Below are 15,337 nucleotides of genomic sequence, written 5' to 3'. Positions count from 1 at the left end.
CCTTTCTCTTAGAGGGCAGGGTGCCCTTGCAGTTCTTCTCATTCTCTAGCACCCAGCGGGGCAGGCTGGAGAAGTGTTTGCTGAGTTGAATGGAATGAGAACACCAAGAACACTGGGCCACCACCAGGAGGCACTTTCGTCCCACCTGCCTTGAGTCATCACATCCCTTGCGGGGAATAGAGAATGGGCCACTTGCTAACAGTGAGGAGAGGGGGAGTCCCAGGTAGATGTTCTGGAGGGGAAGTGCCCAGGCCTCTGAGCTTGTGCCCAGGCCTGAGCTGTGATATTCTGCTGTTCCGATGAGTAGTTCTTAGTGGTGTTTCTAATGTCCTCCCCTCCCCAGCAGACACTCCCTAGGGGCCCGAGGGCTCTGGAACCAAAGTTTCAAAGATAGTCACCAGGCCAGAGCCCCCCTTCTATGGGGAGGCAATCATCTTTATTTTTACCTCAGCCAAACACCGAACTGGGGTTATTTCCCAGGCTTCAGGTAGCCATCTGTGGGATAGAGGTGGCTGGTCTCCTTGGTATCTGTTTTTTCTGACTCTAGGCCAAAGCTTCCCTGTCATTTCCAGAGCTCTGAGGTATTAGTCAGCAGGGAGCTTAGCTGTCTCCAGGGCCAGCTCCACAGCAATGAGGCTTCAAATGGGAACTGTGGCTCTGGGCCCACCATTGCCTCCTCCTTCCCAAGTACATGGGGTTGATCTGAGTCCCAGGCTTTGGGGGTGCCGGTGCCCAGCCACCAATCCCTTTACCTGGCCTTACAGTCCCACTGGTCTGGAGAGTCAGGCTTGCCGGGCACCTACTGGGGACGTCCCGTGTCCTGTGACTAAAGCAGGGTCAGCAGTTCTGGCCCCCATGGCCCTCTACTTTGCCACCTCCATGGAAATCCTCACAGCTGTAATTTCGTGTCCCAGGTCTGTATTCCTGCCAGGCTGGAGCCCCATGGGCTTGGGCCAGCCCCCACCTCCCTAACAGCCTTATTGAGATATAGTTCTCATTACCGCACAATCTGCTCATTTAGAATTACAATTCAGTGGTTTTTAGTATATTCACAGGTTTTGTAGCCATTGCCATAGTCAATTTTAAAACACCATCACCACCTCAAAAAGAACCCTTTAGGCATCCCCCCAACTCCCACCTCCCCCTCCCGCCAGCCTTAAGCCAATGCTACTCAGCTTTCGGTCTCTACAGATTTCTTTGTTCCTGGACTTTCTGTGCATTTATTATATGAATGGAATCATGTAATGAATGGTCTTTTGTGACCAATTTCTTTCAGTTTTCAGATTCACTCATGCTGTAACATATATCAGCACTCCATTCCTTTTTACCGTTAAAATGATGTTCCATTGTATGGCCGTGCCACATTTTGTTTATTCATTTTGTTCATCTGTTGATAGACATTTGAGCTGTTTCCACTTTTTGGCTATTATGAATAATATTTCCAGTTTGTATGGGCTCATATTCTTTTCTTTTTGGTATACATGTATGGGTGGAGTTCCTGGGTCATCTGACTGATGGTTTTGAGGACCTGCTGGGCTGTTCTCCACAGTGGTTGGTCTATCTCACATTCCTTATCCTGGGCCTTGGGTATTGGGCCTACTGCACCTGTGGGGCTGACTCATTCTGCTGCCAGCCCATGGGTGGCCTGACCCAAACAGGTGGTTAATGAATTTCCTATTGTAAGAATGGAAAAGGAAACAAATGGGTTGCTTTGAGCATGCTGCCCATGACCCTGTATCTCTAGGGTTAGTTTCTTGCAATCTTCCTTGCGAGTCGCTCTCTGACCTCTTTCCCAGCATAATCATTAGTTGCTACTTGTTGTTCTCATATTTTTGTTATTTACGACTCAGTTATTTATGACTCCTCGGTGAGGCTGAGAGTCCCTCCAGGGGTAAAGGCATCTTTGTCATCTCTGTCTTGTGTGTGGCTGTGGGGTGGGGAGGCTCATCCTGACTCCCAGGAGGGGCCCACAATGGGCAGAGAGCCCCTTGGAGGAGCTGTTACAGGGATTACTGAGGGAACAGGGAGAGGTACAGGGGGACTCATAGAGGGTAGAATCCATTCACTGCCACCAAATCTTGTCTCTAGCTCTTGGGGTTCTTTTTTTTTTTGGTACCAGGGTTCAAACTTGGGTCCTTGTGCTTGCGAGGCAGGCTGCAGAACTGCTGAGCGAGATCCCCGCCCCTCTCTGGGGGTTCTTTACATAGGAAGAGGAGGTTGAGTGTCTTGGTCCTTTTCTCATGCTGCACTGTCACCCGTCTTCCCTGTTTTCCCCAGTCACTCTTCCCAGTCCCTGGGGATACTCCAGGATGAGGGTCACTGGCCAGGGTTTGAGGGCTGTTGAATCCTAATGTGATAGGGGACCTACGGATTTTCTCTAGACTGTATGCAGGACCCTATGTATGGAAGAGCTCTGTGTGCAATTGTCAGTGGTTTTTACTGCAACAAATGACTTGCAAACTACTGGGGTATGATGTGCAGGTTTTAAGTGCAATTTATATGGAGACATTTTTGTTCCACAGGTCACTTACAAATTATTTATGTCATTTCCCATTGCTATAGCAACTTTCATTTCCATTCCCAAGCCTCCAGCCTTCAAAGGCTGCTCCTGATTCCCCTCAGCATTATCGCACATCCCCTACAGAGCAGGGGTGAGTAATCCTAATTCCTGCAGTGAAAACAGAGTCAGTTTATTGGGAACAGAGAACCCAGAGGCTCCTGGCAGAGAAATTGAATCCAAGGTGGGTGGGATTTGTAGGAAGATATCCTGGAAGGTGGGGTCAGCCCAGCATCTCCTTCTCCCTCTCCTAGCTCTAAACCAGAGCTTCCAAGTTGCTAGGGCAGAGGTACAGAAGCAGTACAGGGAAATCTGCATTCTTGCTACACCCAAAGTCCCAATACAAGAGGAACTAAAGGGAGAAGGAGCAGAAATTGGGTGGCTATGTACAGTGGGTTCAGTGGGGGCGAGACTTGATTCCATTGAGCAAATCATGTCAGCTCTTGATTCTCCGTCTGTTCAGTAACTATTCCATGGACCCTTGGCCTTTGTTCCAAACACTTCCCACTATCACCTGCCAATGTGAGCTCAGGAAACAGACTTATTTTTATATTTTGGGTTCAATATACCTAAGCAAGTAAATCTATTGTCCAAAGAACACCTCTTGAGATTTGTGCTGGGAGGACATTGACAAATCCTGAGGGATCCTGAAACCTTGGCACTTGCCTTTGGAAATCAGAATGGGATTTGGGGGTTTTAGTGTTTGCAATAGTGCATGTTTCCAGTGGATGCTAAAAGTTCACTTTTCTAAGTGCATGAGAACCAGAGGGAAGGAAGATGGGGAGCATTGGTGGGAGTGGGAAGGAAGAGGCTGGCTTTGTGCAGAAACTGGGCCTCACACAAAGCAGAACTGTGATGTCTCCATGTGGCCTTTTCATCCAGAATAGCAGTGGTTGGGAATACTGCAATTCTTTTGGCCATGCTAGGGCTGACATCCACCAGGAACAAAGCATCTCCTTTCTTTACATCCTACCCCATCCCAGGGCCCTCTTTGGGGTCTGTGTCCAGCTATGTGAAAGGTGGCTTTTGAAGACAAGGATAAACCAGGGGAGCAGCTCAGCTCCCAGCAGAAATCCCAGGGGAATTTGGAGTCAATATGGGAAAGTGGGGTTTTGAAATACCCCTATCTTCAGCTGTGTGGGAGTGTGACATTCAAGAATTGTCCCCTAGATCTCCAGCCTTTGGGTCAATGCTAACACTAGTGGCCACAGGAGCTGCCCCCAGCCCCCAGCTTCATGCTGGAGATCCTCCCACTCCCACAGCCCACAAGCCCCTGTGGCTCGCAGGGCATGTAGAGTTCACCAGTGGCCACCATGCTGCAGCCCCCACTGCTCCTGATGACACTGGTGCCTCCTGTGCAGTACTCAGGCCTCAGCATGGGCGTGCTGACCACACATGGCTCATACAGGATGGCACCTTTGGAGCTGCTCACGGCTGTGGGGACAGGAAGTGACACTCAGAGCCCCACCCTGCATAGCTCTGAGAAACATGTCCTGAAACATCTCAGCCAAGCCATTACTCTCACATGTTGCCGCTCACCTCCAAGGATACCCCATCCCAGCCACAGCTTCCATATCTCCCCATCCTAGCAGCATCCAGGGCTTGGAAGTGCCCCTGTTCTCCTCCCCTTTCCCTGAAGGCTTGTTGAAGCCAGGCCTGATGTCTGCTTCACTCCCTCTAAGTCTTTCCTGAGCCTGCTTCAAACCCTTGCTCTCTAGCAAAGCACTCTCTTGTCAGAGTGGCTCCCAGAGACTTTGGGAACCATGCATATGCTCGTAGTTCCAACCCCCAAAAGATATGGATAGCCCCGCCAGAGAACTTCTCCATCAGCCCAGGGCTCATGGCAAACAAGGCCCTTCCTGTTGGGTAGGGGAGGTCCCTGAGGCCTGGGTGGAGAGTGTGGGCTTGTGTTGGGCTGATCTGTTCCTGAGCCCAAGACCTCTGGGGATGTGGCTCATCTACTTACAGATGTTCACCGGCCCAATGCCTTCATACAGCCTGGGAAGAGGAAGAAGACAAGATGACTGCATTAGAGAGATTCAAGGAGCACCTCCTTTCCTCTGCCCTCACCCTGCAAAGGAGGAGGGTGCAGGCCCCTGGGCTGAATAACAGCCCAAGCTCCTGAGTGCAGACACCTCTGGTGCCTCTCCTCCTTCAAGCCTACCTGTGCTCCTCGCCCTCCAGCAGGCGCCTGTAGGTGGCGATCTCGATGTCCAGGCCCAGTTTGGAGTTCATGACCTCCTGGTACTCCTTGAGCAGGCAGGCCATGTCCTGCTTGGCCTTCTGCAGGGCCTCCTCCAGCCCTGCCAGCTTGCACTTGGCATCGTTGAGGGCAGCCTCACCCTGCTGCTCTGCCTCAGCTATGGCCCCCTCGAGTTTGCAGCGCTGGAGGGGAGGGCATAATAAGGCATCTCTGTGGGGCCCAGAGTCCTGAGCCAGACCCTCAGAAGATCAGGAAGAACACATGGTGGTACCTTCCAGGTCTAACTGTGCTGTGGGTTTCACCCTAGGAGTATGACATCTGGCTCCTCCTGGGAAGTGGAAGCCATTTTCTGTCTAAAACACTGGAGGGGGACCTGAGGCTTTAGATATGCTCAGCAATTGCGTAGGTGGGCTGGTTGGGAGGTCTAATAGATTTTAAGTGCCTGGCTGGTCTTCATTAGCCTAGGAGAATAGACTGGGCCTGATTTTATGAGCAACTCAGAGTCACCTTGAAGTTCACAGTCACAGGTTTAGAGCCTGGCTTTGAAAGGACCATGGAAAACATCTTTCCTTTACCCTCGGTGACTGCATCTCTGACAACAGGTCACCTGGCCACTATGGGGAATCTGGCTGTTTCTTGAGGCTCCCCATTGGCGCCGGTAGGTCATCTTGTATAGACAGAGCTTGCTTCCTCCTGAGCAAGGTGGCCCACCCAGGTTTGTCCCCTTGCCAGCTGCACTCACTGCATGGGTTGGACCTGCCCACATGGCCCAGCAGGCCAGTCACCCTCAGAGAGCCTGTCTAAGTCAAGAGGGCCCCGCCTCACCTGGGCCTTCATAGCCTCAGTGTCTTGCTGCAGCCGCTGGATCAGCTTGTTCATTTCCAAGATCTCATTCTTTCGGTTTCGGAGGTTGTCACTGTGGTTCCCAGCCATCACCCTCAGCTCCTCGTACTGTTGGGACATAGGGGCCAGAACCCAGACTCTGCACCATGGCATTGCTTAGACCCTGTCTCACTGGCTCATTTTACCTCTCTGGCTTCTTCCACCTGCCCTGTCCACCATCCCCTTCTCATGGCTGATCAGATTTGGGGTCCTTATGTGGCACTCCCTGTTCCCATCTTGCCCCTCAGCTCAAAGCCTCAGACTTCTTAAGTTCCCCTCCAGGCTCTAAGACCCTTTCTCTCTGCTGCAGAGCCTAAAGGCTCTCTCTCTTTCTTAGATGTCACTTTGGACCTTGGAAGGGATTTCTGTGTTCAGGCTGCAATGCTAACAGAGCAAGGACTCAAAACAACTAAAAAAAAGAATTCAATGCTATGTCCTACCGTGACCTAATGCTTTTTTTCCCTAGCCTTTTGACTTTAAATCTAAGTTCTGAAGAGTGGTTATATACAGACTATGTTTATAGAATTTTTAAAAATTAGCCAACTTTAGATTGTCTGATAGTTCATGGAGAAATCTTGCACAGAAAATATAAAACAGGACACAGGCATACTCTTTGGCTCTTCCATTATTTGGTTACTGTGGGAAGCCTGCAGTTGTCTGATTAATATTCACTCTTCCCTCCTCAAAACAGAATCCTGTGAGCCCAGATAAAATAATATTTCTGGGCTTTGTGATCAGAGAGATTGTTGCTATTGCTAGGTAGAGCTTCTAGGAAAGTTCTTTAAGTGGGGAATGGCTCAGTTGGCATGTTTCTTCTTTGTTTTTCTCCTTTTTTCCTGCCTAGCATGAGTGTGTGATATTGGAGGTATTGCAGTTATCTTGGGATATGAGGCAATTATGAACATAAAAACACATGTTAAAGATGGCAGAATGAATAACTAGAATTCTGGGTCCCTGACACTCCTGTGTCATACTGGGCAATATATTTTTGTACTTTGTTACTTGAGAAAAAACTGAAAAAACTGAATTTGTTTTAACCACTGTTTAAAAAACTTCTGATCCTCGTAGATAAATACAATTCTTAACTAATAGAAATTGCCTTTACCATTCTGAGGATGGAAAACTGAGCTCATATTGCTGGAGCCCCCCTGCCTGATGGGTGCTCCAGGGGCAGCAGGAGGAGCAGCCTGCTGGGTGCAACCTAGCAGTAGATGGCCACAGCTGAGCCAGCAGGGCTGACTCCTGCCAGGGTTCGTAACTTCTGATTACCCCAGATCTTCAGATCATAGGCAGTGTCACTCGAGGCACTTGATGTACAGTGGCACCATGACCTCAGAGGAAACTCCCAGTATTAGCACATCTCTGAAGGGGTTCTAGTCCCAGCCCAGGGTGGTCTCTGCAGCCTGATCTCCCTCAAGGCACATGACCCACCAAGGACTTCATTTTATGCCTCATGTCCTGGTTCCTGCTGCTCACCCACTGGGCACACTTTTCTCCCATTCTCTGCCTATTGACATCTTCCTCGTCCTTTAAGAGCAGATCAGAGGACAATGGCTCTATCTTTCCAGATACAGTTTGTGTTTTTTGTCATTAACTGCTTGGACCTGCTGCCTGACCTTGGCACAATCCCTGTACTTTGGTTTGGTTGGTCACCCCCATTCCCTGCCCTAGTAATGTCCTTGAAAACACGGGTAGTTTAATTTTTGGTGTCCTCAGTGCTACTCACATCCTTCCCTGGCTACTCTCTCGACAGCTCACACTGCCTTATCCTTCACCTGGTTTATTTTCTCAGTAGCATGCATCAACATCTACCATGCATCCTTTGTATTTACTGGCTTTGTTTTTTGTGTGCTCCCCCCAACCCCAGAAGAAAATGATATGAGGTCAGGGATTGCTATCTATCCTGTTCCCTGCTGAGTCTCCAGCTTCTACCACTGAGCTTGGCAAATGGTGAATGCCCAACAAATAGCTCCTGGCTGAGCGCACCAACCAGGAATGACTGAATGCAGGGTGGCTTTTGCAGGCAGGGAAGTGGGACTGAGATGATAATATTTGTTAAGTCAAATTGCCCTGAGGGATGCCCCTGCCCTCCAAGAAAGCCCCTAATTACTAAGTCTGGGCCACCTTAATCACTGTCTCTGCCCCACCATTAGTAACAACCCCATGCCACTAGCCTCCTCCCACACCTTGAAGCCCAGGGGCTCCTTTGCCATCATCACCAATTATATGTACAGGATGTTGCTTAGAGAAACATCTGATGAGTCTACAGGTAAATACACCTGGGTCCCAGCAAGCACCCTAGTGACAGGCCTGGGCTGTCTGTGGGTCATTCCCACATAATATGCAGGGACCTGGCCTGAGGCCCAGCAGAAACAACAGGCTGGGGTTAATGGGATTCCCTGATGCTGTGGTGTGGCCACAGCCTTCATTAGCTCCTTACCCACTACTTCCTGGGGCAGAGGGGATCTAGAGGTCCTCCCTTCCCCCTCTCCCATTCTCCCTTCCTTCCTCACACTGCACCCCAGCCCTGTCCCTCTGCATCCCAGCCTCACCTGGCGCTGGTACCAGGCCTCCATTTCAGCTTTGCTGCGTCTGGACATTTCTTCATACTGGGCCTTGATTTCAGTAATGATGTCATCCACGACCAGATCCCGGCTGTTGTCCATCTGCACAATGACGGATGTTTCAGAGATCTGAGACTGCAGCAGTGCGATCTCCTGAAGAGAAAAAGGGATGAGGAGATGGGGTGGGGATGGGGAAGGGAGAGCCCACTCCACCCTCCCACCATGGCAGATTTGCACAGGACTGGGCTGTATCTGTTCCCAGACTTTTGTCAACAAAGTGTTCCTTGTTTGCTTCCTTTAGTGACCTCAGCTTCCCCAGAGGGGCTGGAGAGCCAAGGAGCTGGGCAATCTACCTCTGAGCACCAGCTCTCCCACTGGACCTCTTCCCAAACTTCTTGTGGAAACACAAGCACCGGGCACACGCGCACCGTGCCCCCCCCCAAGCTCTTTTAGCAAAGCCCCTGACCCACCACCTAGAAGGCAGCATGGTTGCAGGTACCTCTTCAAACAAATTTTTCAAGAAGTTCATCTCCAGCTCTAAAGCCTCCACATTGGTCTCCAGGTCAGCCTTCACCAAGAAGGCCGTGTCCACATCCTGCAGCAGGGCAGAGATGGAGCCATGACCTAGAGCTGGGAGGATGGAGGGGCCATGCCTCTACCAGCCAGGCACCTCCCTGGCAAGCTGGCAGCAGGTGGTGTGTGTGGGCTCACCTCTCTTCACTGAGGCCCATATGAAAGTGAAAAGAGTGATGGAGCCATGGTGGGAGGGAGAGGTCCCCAGCCCTGGGTGCACCCTTATGGGGGAGGGATTGGAAGGAAGGAGTCTTGCATGTGGGTCCTCAGAGCTCCTTTTGCAAAGTGTGTCCTGGAAATATCTGGCTGCTTATCTGAGGAATCACGGCAATTGTTTTCATCCTTGGGGATTTGAGTCAGAGTTTTGTTTTGTCTTTGACTTGGCACTAGCCACACTTCTAGCTGGTTGGGCAGGTGTAGACACTACACTTATCTAGCTTTGCCCGATAGGAGGTGGAGGTAAGGCAGGACAACCCTGACCCTTTGTAAGGAGGCTGAGTGGGGGGAGGAAGCTGGCTTTCTTTTCTCCCAGGGTAATGGAGCTGGCACAGGAATCTGAGGGGTAAGGACCCCTGGGTGAGTGGGTGGGCTGTGGACACATCTGGACACACAGTCCAGGGGCCTCCCACCTCTCTGTGCCTCCTCACCTTCTTTAGGGCCACAAACTCATTCTCAGCACAGGGACGCAGGGAGAGCTCCTCTTCATACCTGATAGGATGACAGAGAAGCTTTAGTTGGGTGTGTGGAATTTGGAAGGGATCTGTTTTCAGGCCTTTGGGGGCCACTGTGCTGTTGTTGACTGACTGCCTTGTCTTTGGACACCTGTTGTTCCTCCTCCACTCAAGACAGGTGATTATTACCAAAGCTTCTCACAGCCACCTTGCAAGCTTACGGCCTCCCACTCCCCTGTTTCTTAGATGAGTCATCTTCCAGGAGGTCCTCCTTGAGGCTACCTGCATTCCCTCTTGCTGTGGAGGAAACCCCCTCATCTTGTTGTTTCCTCTGGGAATTGGAGAGAGAGGTGGTGCTGCTGGCCTGACCATCTTTGCCTAGTTTTTCTGAACTGGCTGCAGTCCCTGAAATTCCTTGTGCAAGGGTGCCAAGCCTGGCCCCAGTTCAGCCCACTGGCAGAGGTAGCAATTATCCACTTTACCAGACTCACAGAGGCAGCCTAACTATGTCCCCAAACTCCTTGGGGCTCCTTGGCCCACACACCACTCCCCCCAGGTACAGGGATCAGAATTGGGGTTCACCCTGGCCAGAGTGACTCACTTGGTGAGCAATATCCATCCATTAGAAGTTTCCCTATGCTTCTGATGTGCATCTCTCCTTTGCCCAGCAGTTTGCCTGGCTCATATGCTGGGCTCCAGATTCAGAATCCCCCTCTGTTTCTTGCTAGTCATAGCCAAATGGGGTGAGGGACTTGACCTCTGCACCTCATCTCTTACTTGTCACAGTCTGCTAGAATTGTACCCTCACTTGGAATACCTGGCCCTTCTTTGTCATCTGCTCCTTTCCCTCCTCATTTCTGAGGTCTACTCTGGATTCCCCTTCTAGAAGAAAACATGGGAAGGAACATTACCATTCAAGGCCCCAAGCCAATGGCACCTACTCTGGGAGACCCTCCCCAGCTCCTTCTGCTTACCTCTTCTCGGGACTCCTCTCTTTTCTGTGCTGTTCCACTTGTAGCTGTTCACATGTAAGTGCAAGTGGCCTGTGTATACTGGACTGGGGCATCTTGAGGGAAGGGGCCACTTTTCCCTTTCTAGAGCACCAACCCTTCCCATTGTAGTGTCTGGTGCTGAGAGGGACTGTGGTTGACACTCAGGGCATGAATGTCCCCAACATGGCTCAATTCCTCTGATACATCCTCTACAAATTGCCACTCTCAGTATATTTGCAGTTTCTCTCCAAAGGAAATGTGTCTATCTCAACCTCTCCCAGGAACATGCACTTCCTTGGGGTGCTGGCCCCAGGGCAGACCCACCCAGGACCACCCAGGAGGCAACTAATCTGGACCTCAGTCCCTTGCAACCATTGGAGCTACTTGCCTTCCAGCTCTTCATTAACACACGCTCATGAGCCACCTACTTCAGGCTGTGATCAGACCTGGAGCTTCTCTGGGGAGAGCACATGGCACAGGATGGACAACGCAAATCCCAAAGCATCGGGGATGGAGACAGAGGTAGTTCAAGCCCCTGATAATGGGGGTGGGGGTGGATGATGATGATGATGACCAGGTCATTTCCAGCTGTGTGACGGGGAAGCCAGAGTTAAGGGATGAGAGGAAAAGTGAGCTTGCTGGCTGGACAAGGGGAAATACCAAGAGGGAAGGAAGAGGAAGGGGAAGGAGGAGCAGGCACAGGAATTTGGTGGGAAGAGCTGTAGAGATCCACTGGGGGATTAGGAAGTAGTTCTGGGTCTGCAAATGGGAGGTGAGGCAGAACAGGCAGGTAGTTTGGAGCAGGCACTGGGCTCCCAAAATGGCAGGTAAAAAGAGTGTGTTTTACAGTGGGAGATTCTGAGGGTCTTATTTAGTCAGGGGCTGGGAAGGGAGGTGAAGACAAATACAGAATTGCAGAGCTGTGTGTGCCATGTACATGATAAGTGGTGTGCTCAGCTTACCGTAATTGTTCTTCCCCAATTGAGCTAGACTTACCATTTTACAGATGGGAAACTAAGGCCCAGATAGCTCCTGTATTTGGCCCTAGGTCCCCTCATGGGGTGAAAGCGGAGCCAACTCACTTTTTTTTGTAGCCTTCCAGTGCATTTTGGACACTGCAGAGCTCTGCCTCCAGCCTCCCATGCTCCCCGGACATGCAGTCCAGTTCCCTCCGCAGGGCACAGATGTAGCCTTCGAAAAGGGGCTCCATGTTGCTCTGGCAGCACCTCTGCTGCTGCATGAAGTTCCACTTTGTCTCCAGCAGCTTGTTCTTCTGCTCCAGAAACCGCACCTGCATCCAAATATGGGGCATCACCAGGAGGCATGGCCCTGGGAACCGTGCCTTGGAGAGGGCAGTGGGATGACTTTGTGTCCTCTCCCAACACTACAATGTGCAAAAGTTAAGGTCTGCACAGATTGGCACTGAAGGGTGTCTCTGTCTCCTCTACCTTGGGGAACTTGGAGGACCCCCACTTTCCACTTGGGCTGCACATAGTAGAATGCTGCCCCAAGAGGCCTGGGGCAGGGCCACACTCCAGCCCTGCCTGCCTGCCGTTTGATACCTTGTGACTTTGGCTCACTCTTCTTCCTAAAGAGCCTCCTTGGCATGTACTCTACAAACTTGCCCACTAATGTAAGACTGTGCTGCCTGGGAGTCCATGGTTCTTTTGTTGCAGTCCAGGGCCACTCCGGGCAGACGGTCATATCAAGGGTTGTGTCCTAGGAGTGTTAGCTCTTTTCACTTACTCTGTCCCATTCCACCTGGCTGCCTCTGAGAGAAGTATAGGTCACAATAACAGACAGCCACTGGCGCATCTCCAATTTTATGTACTAACACCAAGATTAGAAGAAATTGAGTGGGTTGACCCAGGCCATCTACCTTGTCACTGGCAAAGGGAGCATGGTCTCCAGTCCTTCCCCCATGATTTCCTATATTGAGCCTTGACTCTCATGATAGTTGCAGAAGGAATATTGCCCTTCTTCTGGTGAATCCCACAGCAGGACAATCCTAGCCATGCTGAAGGGAGAGTGACATTGTTGATGGCCAGGATCCACATTTCTGGAGTGGAGTCATAACCAGAAATTTGTAAACTTTAAGAATAAAGCTATAAGTGAACAAGATCCTTTGTGAAGCAGGGTTTTATAGACTACCTCCTCTAATTCTCCCACTGTTTCACGACCACTTCCCCTTGAGGCAGTCGAATCCTCAAGGTAGAATGGGGAGTGGCTTACATAGGGATTCAGGTCACAGGAGTGGAGCTAGCACCAGGGCCCAGGACACTGACTTATGTCCCAGCAACCTTGGTGCTAAACCTTAGGGTCACCAGAAATACCAGCTCAGCTCTTGTTGTGCATCTTGACTCCAAGAGCCTCTCTGGGGTGAGGAGATAGGCCAAGGAGCAGCTGAGGGCCAGGCCAGCCAGCGCCTTCTAAAGGCAGCACACTGCTCTTCTCTGAGGCCCTTTGGAGCTAGGATCCATAGCTGACAGATGCAAGATCGAGTGAAGGCCACTCTGTGCCCCTAGCTCTGACTGCTCTACTTTTTCCTCATCCCAGTCTTAAGCTGATGGCAAATTTGGGGGTCATAGTGCCCATTCCTGCCTTCAGTCCTGAGTCCTGAGGCAGTTCTGGCACACAGAAGGCAGTCCTATATTAAAGCCTTACTTCTCAGACTCTTTGGTCATTCTCTTCAGTATGGCTTTGAAAGTTCCTCCTACAGTCTGACCTAAGGCAACCTCAGTGATTTTCTCAGATAATCTAGAGGGAGATGATCCACTAAACAAAGGACTGAGAGGCATAAAGTTTCAGTGCTGAGCTTGATCTAAACAGCTTTCATGATGAATGGTTGTGGAATGCTAGAGAGGCCAGTAGACAAATGGCTGCTTCTCCACTGTCAGCCTCTTCCTTATCCTTGGGCACACACAGGTATTCTCTGTGGCGGATTTTGTACCCACTGCCCTCATGCCTTGGGCCCACCTCTTACCTTGTTGATGAAGGATGCAAAGCGGTTATTGAGGCACTTGATCTGCTCCTTCTCATCCCTTTTCACCCTCTGTACTGTTGGGTCAATCTCCAGTGCCAGTGGGACCAGAAGACTCTCATTAATGGTAACAGGAGTGATGCAAGTAGAAGGTCCACAGGTGACCCCTGCTCGGTACCCAAAGCCAGGCAGGCCACACCTGGAAGCCACTCGAGGCCTCCGGCAGCTCACATTGCACAGGCTCCGGGAACCAAGGCAGCCCAGGACTCGGAGACCCCCGCCACTGCTAGGCCGGCATGGCCCCTTGCTCACTTCGTAGTGGGTGACCATCCGGGGCATGACAGCAGAGCATGAGCTGAAACTTCGACTGCCACACCTGGAGCCCATTTGGAAAGAGTGGAACGACATGATAGGACTGAGAGCCAGAGAGATGGAGCCCTGCAGGGGAGAACAGGGGACAGGAGTGACCAAATCATGGCCCAGCTTCTCCTCTTTTATATAGCAGGGGACTGGAGGGCTAGGCTGGATCAAACCCCAGATCACCATTAAATCAGGTTTATGAGCTTGGTATATTAGCAGCTGCTAAGTAGCAGGGTGGATAATTAGGGTAGCAAAGAGCAAAGAGAAGGAGCCAATGGTCAGTGCTGGTGGTCCTATAAAATTTCTATTTGTCCTCTTTCCTTGTTTACAAGGGCAAGGAGAGGAGCCAACCAGAATGCTATGTTTTGACCTGTCCAGTGGCTCAGCCTTGAGGAAAGGGAGAATAGGACTTTTTCGCTCAATTGGAGGGAAGGGGCCTGAATTATATACCCTAAATTCCCTGGGATTAGAGAGCAGAGTACACATGCTGAGGATGCTCTATTTGTTCAAGCCTATCTCTGTGTCTTCCTCCAGGTCCTCCAGACTCAAGTGCCCCTGTGACCTCCTCAGCGGGCCCAGAAGCTCTCAGGGAGAAAAGCTTTTAGGGTGGGAGAAGCCTCTATTCTACAGACTGGACCTTTTCCCTTTTCAGGATTGGGGGCTCCAGATCTGGTACAACAGCCCCTGCCTGGGATTCTGTGTTGCTACCTGGAGTCTCTCTGAGTAGATGGAGCCAGTACTGGCCTGCTGACATCTCTGTGAACAATTGCTCACAGGAATGCTTTAGAAGGATGTGGGATTCTGGCTTTCTTCCTAGCACCAGGTCATAGACAGATCTTTGCAGATACCTGAAACCCCCCTCCTTCCTATTTTTTCTTCTTTCTGTGCCTCCCAGCAGTAACCTCTGCTGGGCTTACTGGCCTTGTCCTCGTAATCTTTGTTTCCAGGTCAAAATCAAGCCAGTGATAATAGTAACACTGATTGGGGATTTACTATGTGTCAGGACCACCCTGGGTGCATCTATTATCTCATATAATTCTTAGGAAAACTCCATGATGTAGTTACTGTTGTACAGATAAGGAAAGTGAGGAGTGGAGTGGTAAATAGCTGTGTCCTCAAGTTGCCTAGTTTGTCGATGTTAAGCTGGGATTGAACTCTGTACTTCTGACCTCGCCATGCTCCACTGATCTAGAGAACAGAAGCCTGAGGTAGGATTGGTGAATCTGCTTTCCACATGCTTTATGCTCCTCCCCTTTCCCACCTGTAGATTAGACTGGAACTCAGATGGTTTTGTGCCTTGGAAATTCTCAATCTAATTATGCCATTTCACACTGTTCCCCTTTATCACAGTTCTGGTTTGGGTCCTGGAGCAAGGATTGTAATGAGAGACCTGGGAGATAGTGGGAGGCAGAGGGAGGGGACTGGGATGCTGTCTTAGTCATCTTTCCCACTACTGGGACAAAATATCTAACATCTACAACATGAAGGAGGAGACGTTTATTTGGCTCACGGTCTCAGAGGGTTCAGCCCATGGTCAGCCGACTCCCAGGCAGAA

At 50.7% G+C, this 15,337-nt stretch overlaps 1 protein-coding gene across 1 annotated transcript; it reads right to left on the bottom strand.

Moving 5' to 3' along the window:
• Positions 1-1,409: 1,409 nt before the first annotated feature.
• On the bottom strand, positions 1,410-13,830 carry Krt82 (keratin 82). The gene is made up of 9 exons (XM_004872820.3): positions 13,426-13,830; positions 11,525-11,733; positions 9,427-9,487; positions 8,706-8,801; positions 8,195-8,359; positions 5,586-5,711; positions 4,722-4,942; positions 4,524-4,555; positions 1,410-3,991 (listed from the first exon to the last, which is right to left on the bottom strand). Exons 1-9 carry the CDS (start codon positions 13,828-13,830, stop codon positions 3,756-3,758), a joined length of 1,551 nt encoding a protein of 516 aa, XP_004872877.1. The 3' UTR covers positions 1,410-3,755.
• Between the last annotated feature and the right edge of the window lie 1,507 nt (positions 13,831-15,337).

The sequence above is a fragment of the Heterocephalus glaber genome, unplaced genomic scaffold (assembly GCF_053883595.1).
Source record: "Heterocephalus glaber isolate CG9 unplaced genomic scaffold, H.glaber_assembly_v1.0 deba00001060, whole genome shotgun sequence".
Classification (NCBI taxonomy): Eukaryota; Metazoa; Chordata; class Mammalia; order Rodentia; family Bathyergidae; genus Heterocephalus; species Heterocephalus glaber.
This window is presented reverse-complemented; position numbering and strand designations above follow the sequence as displayed.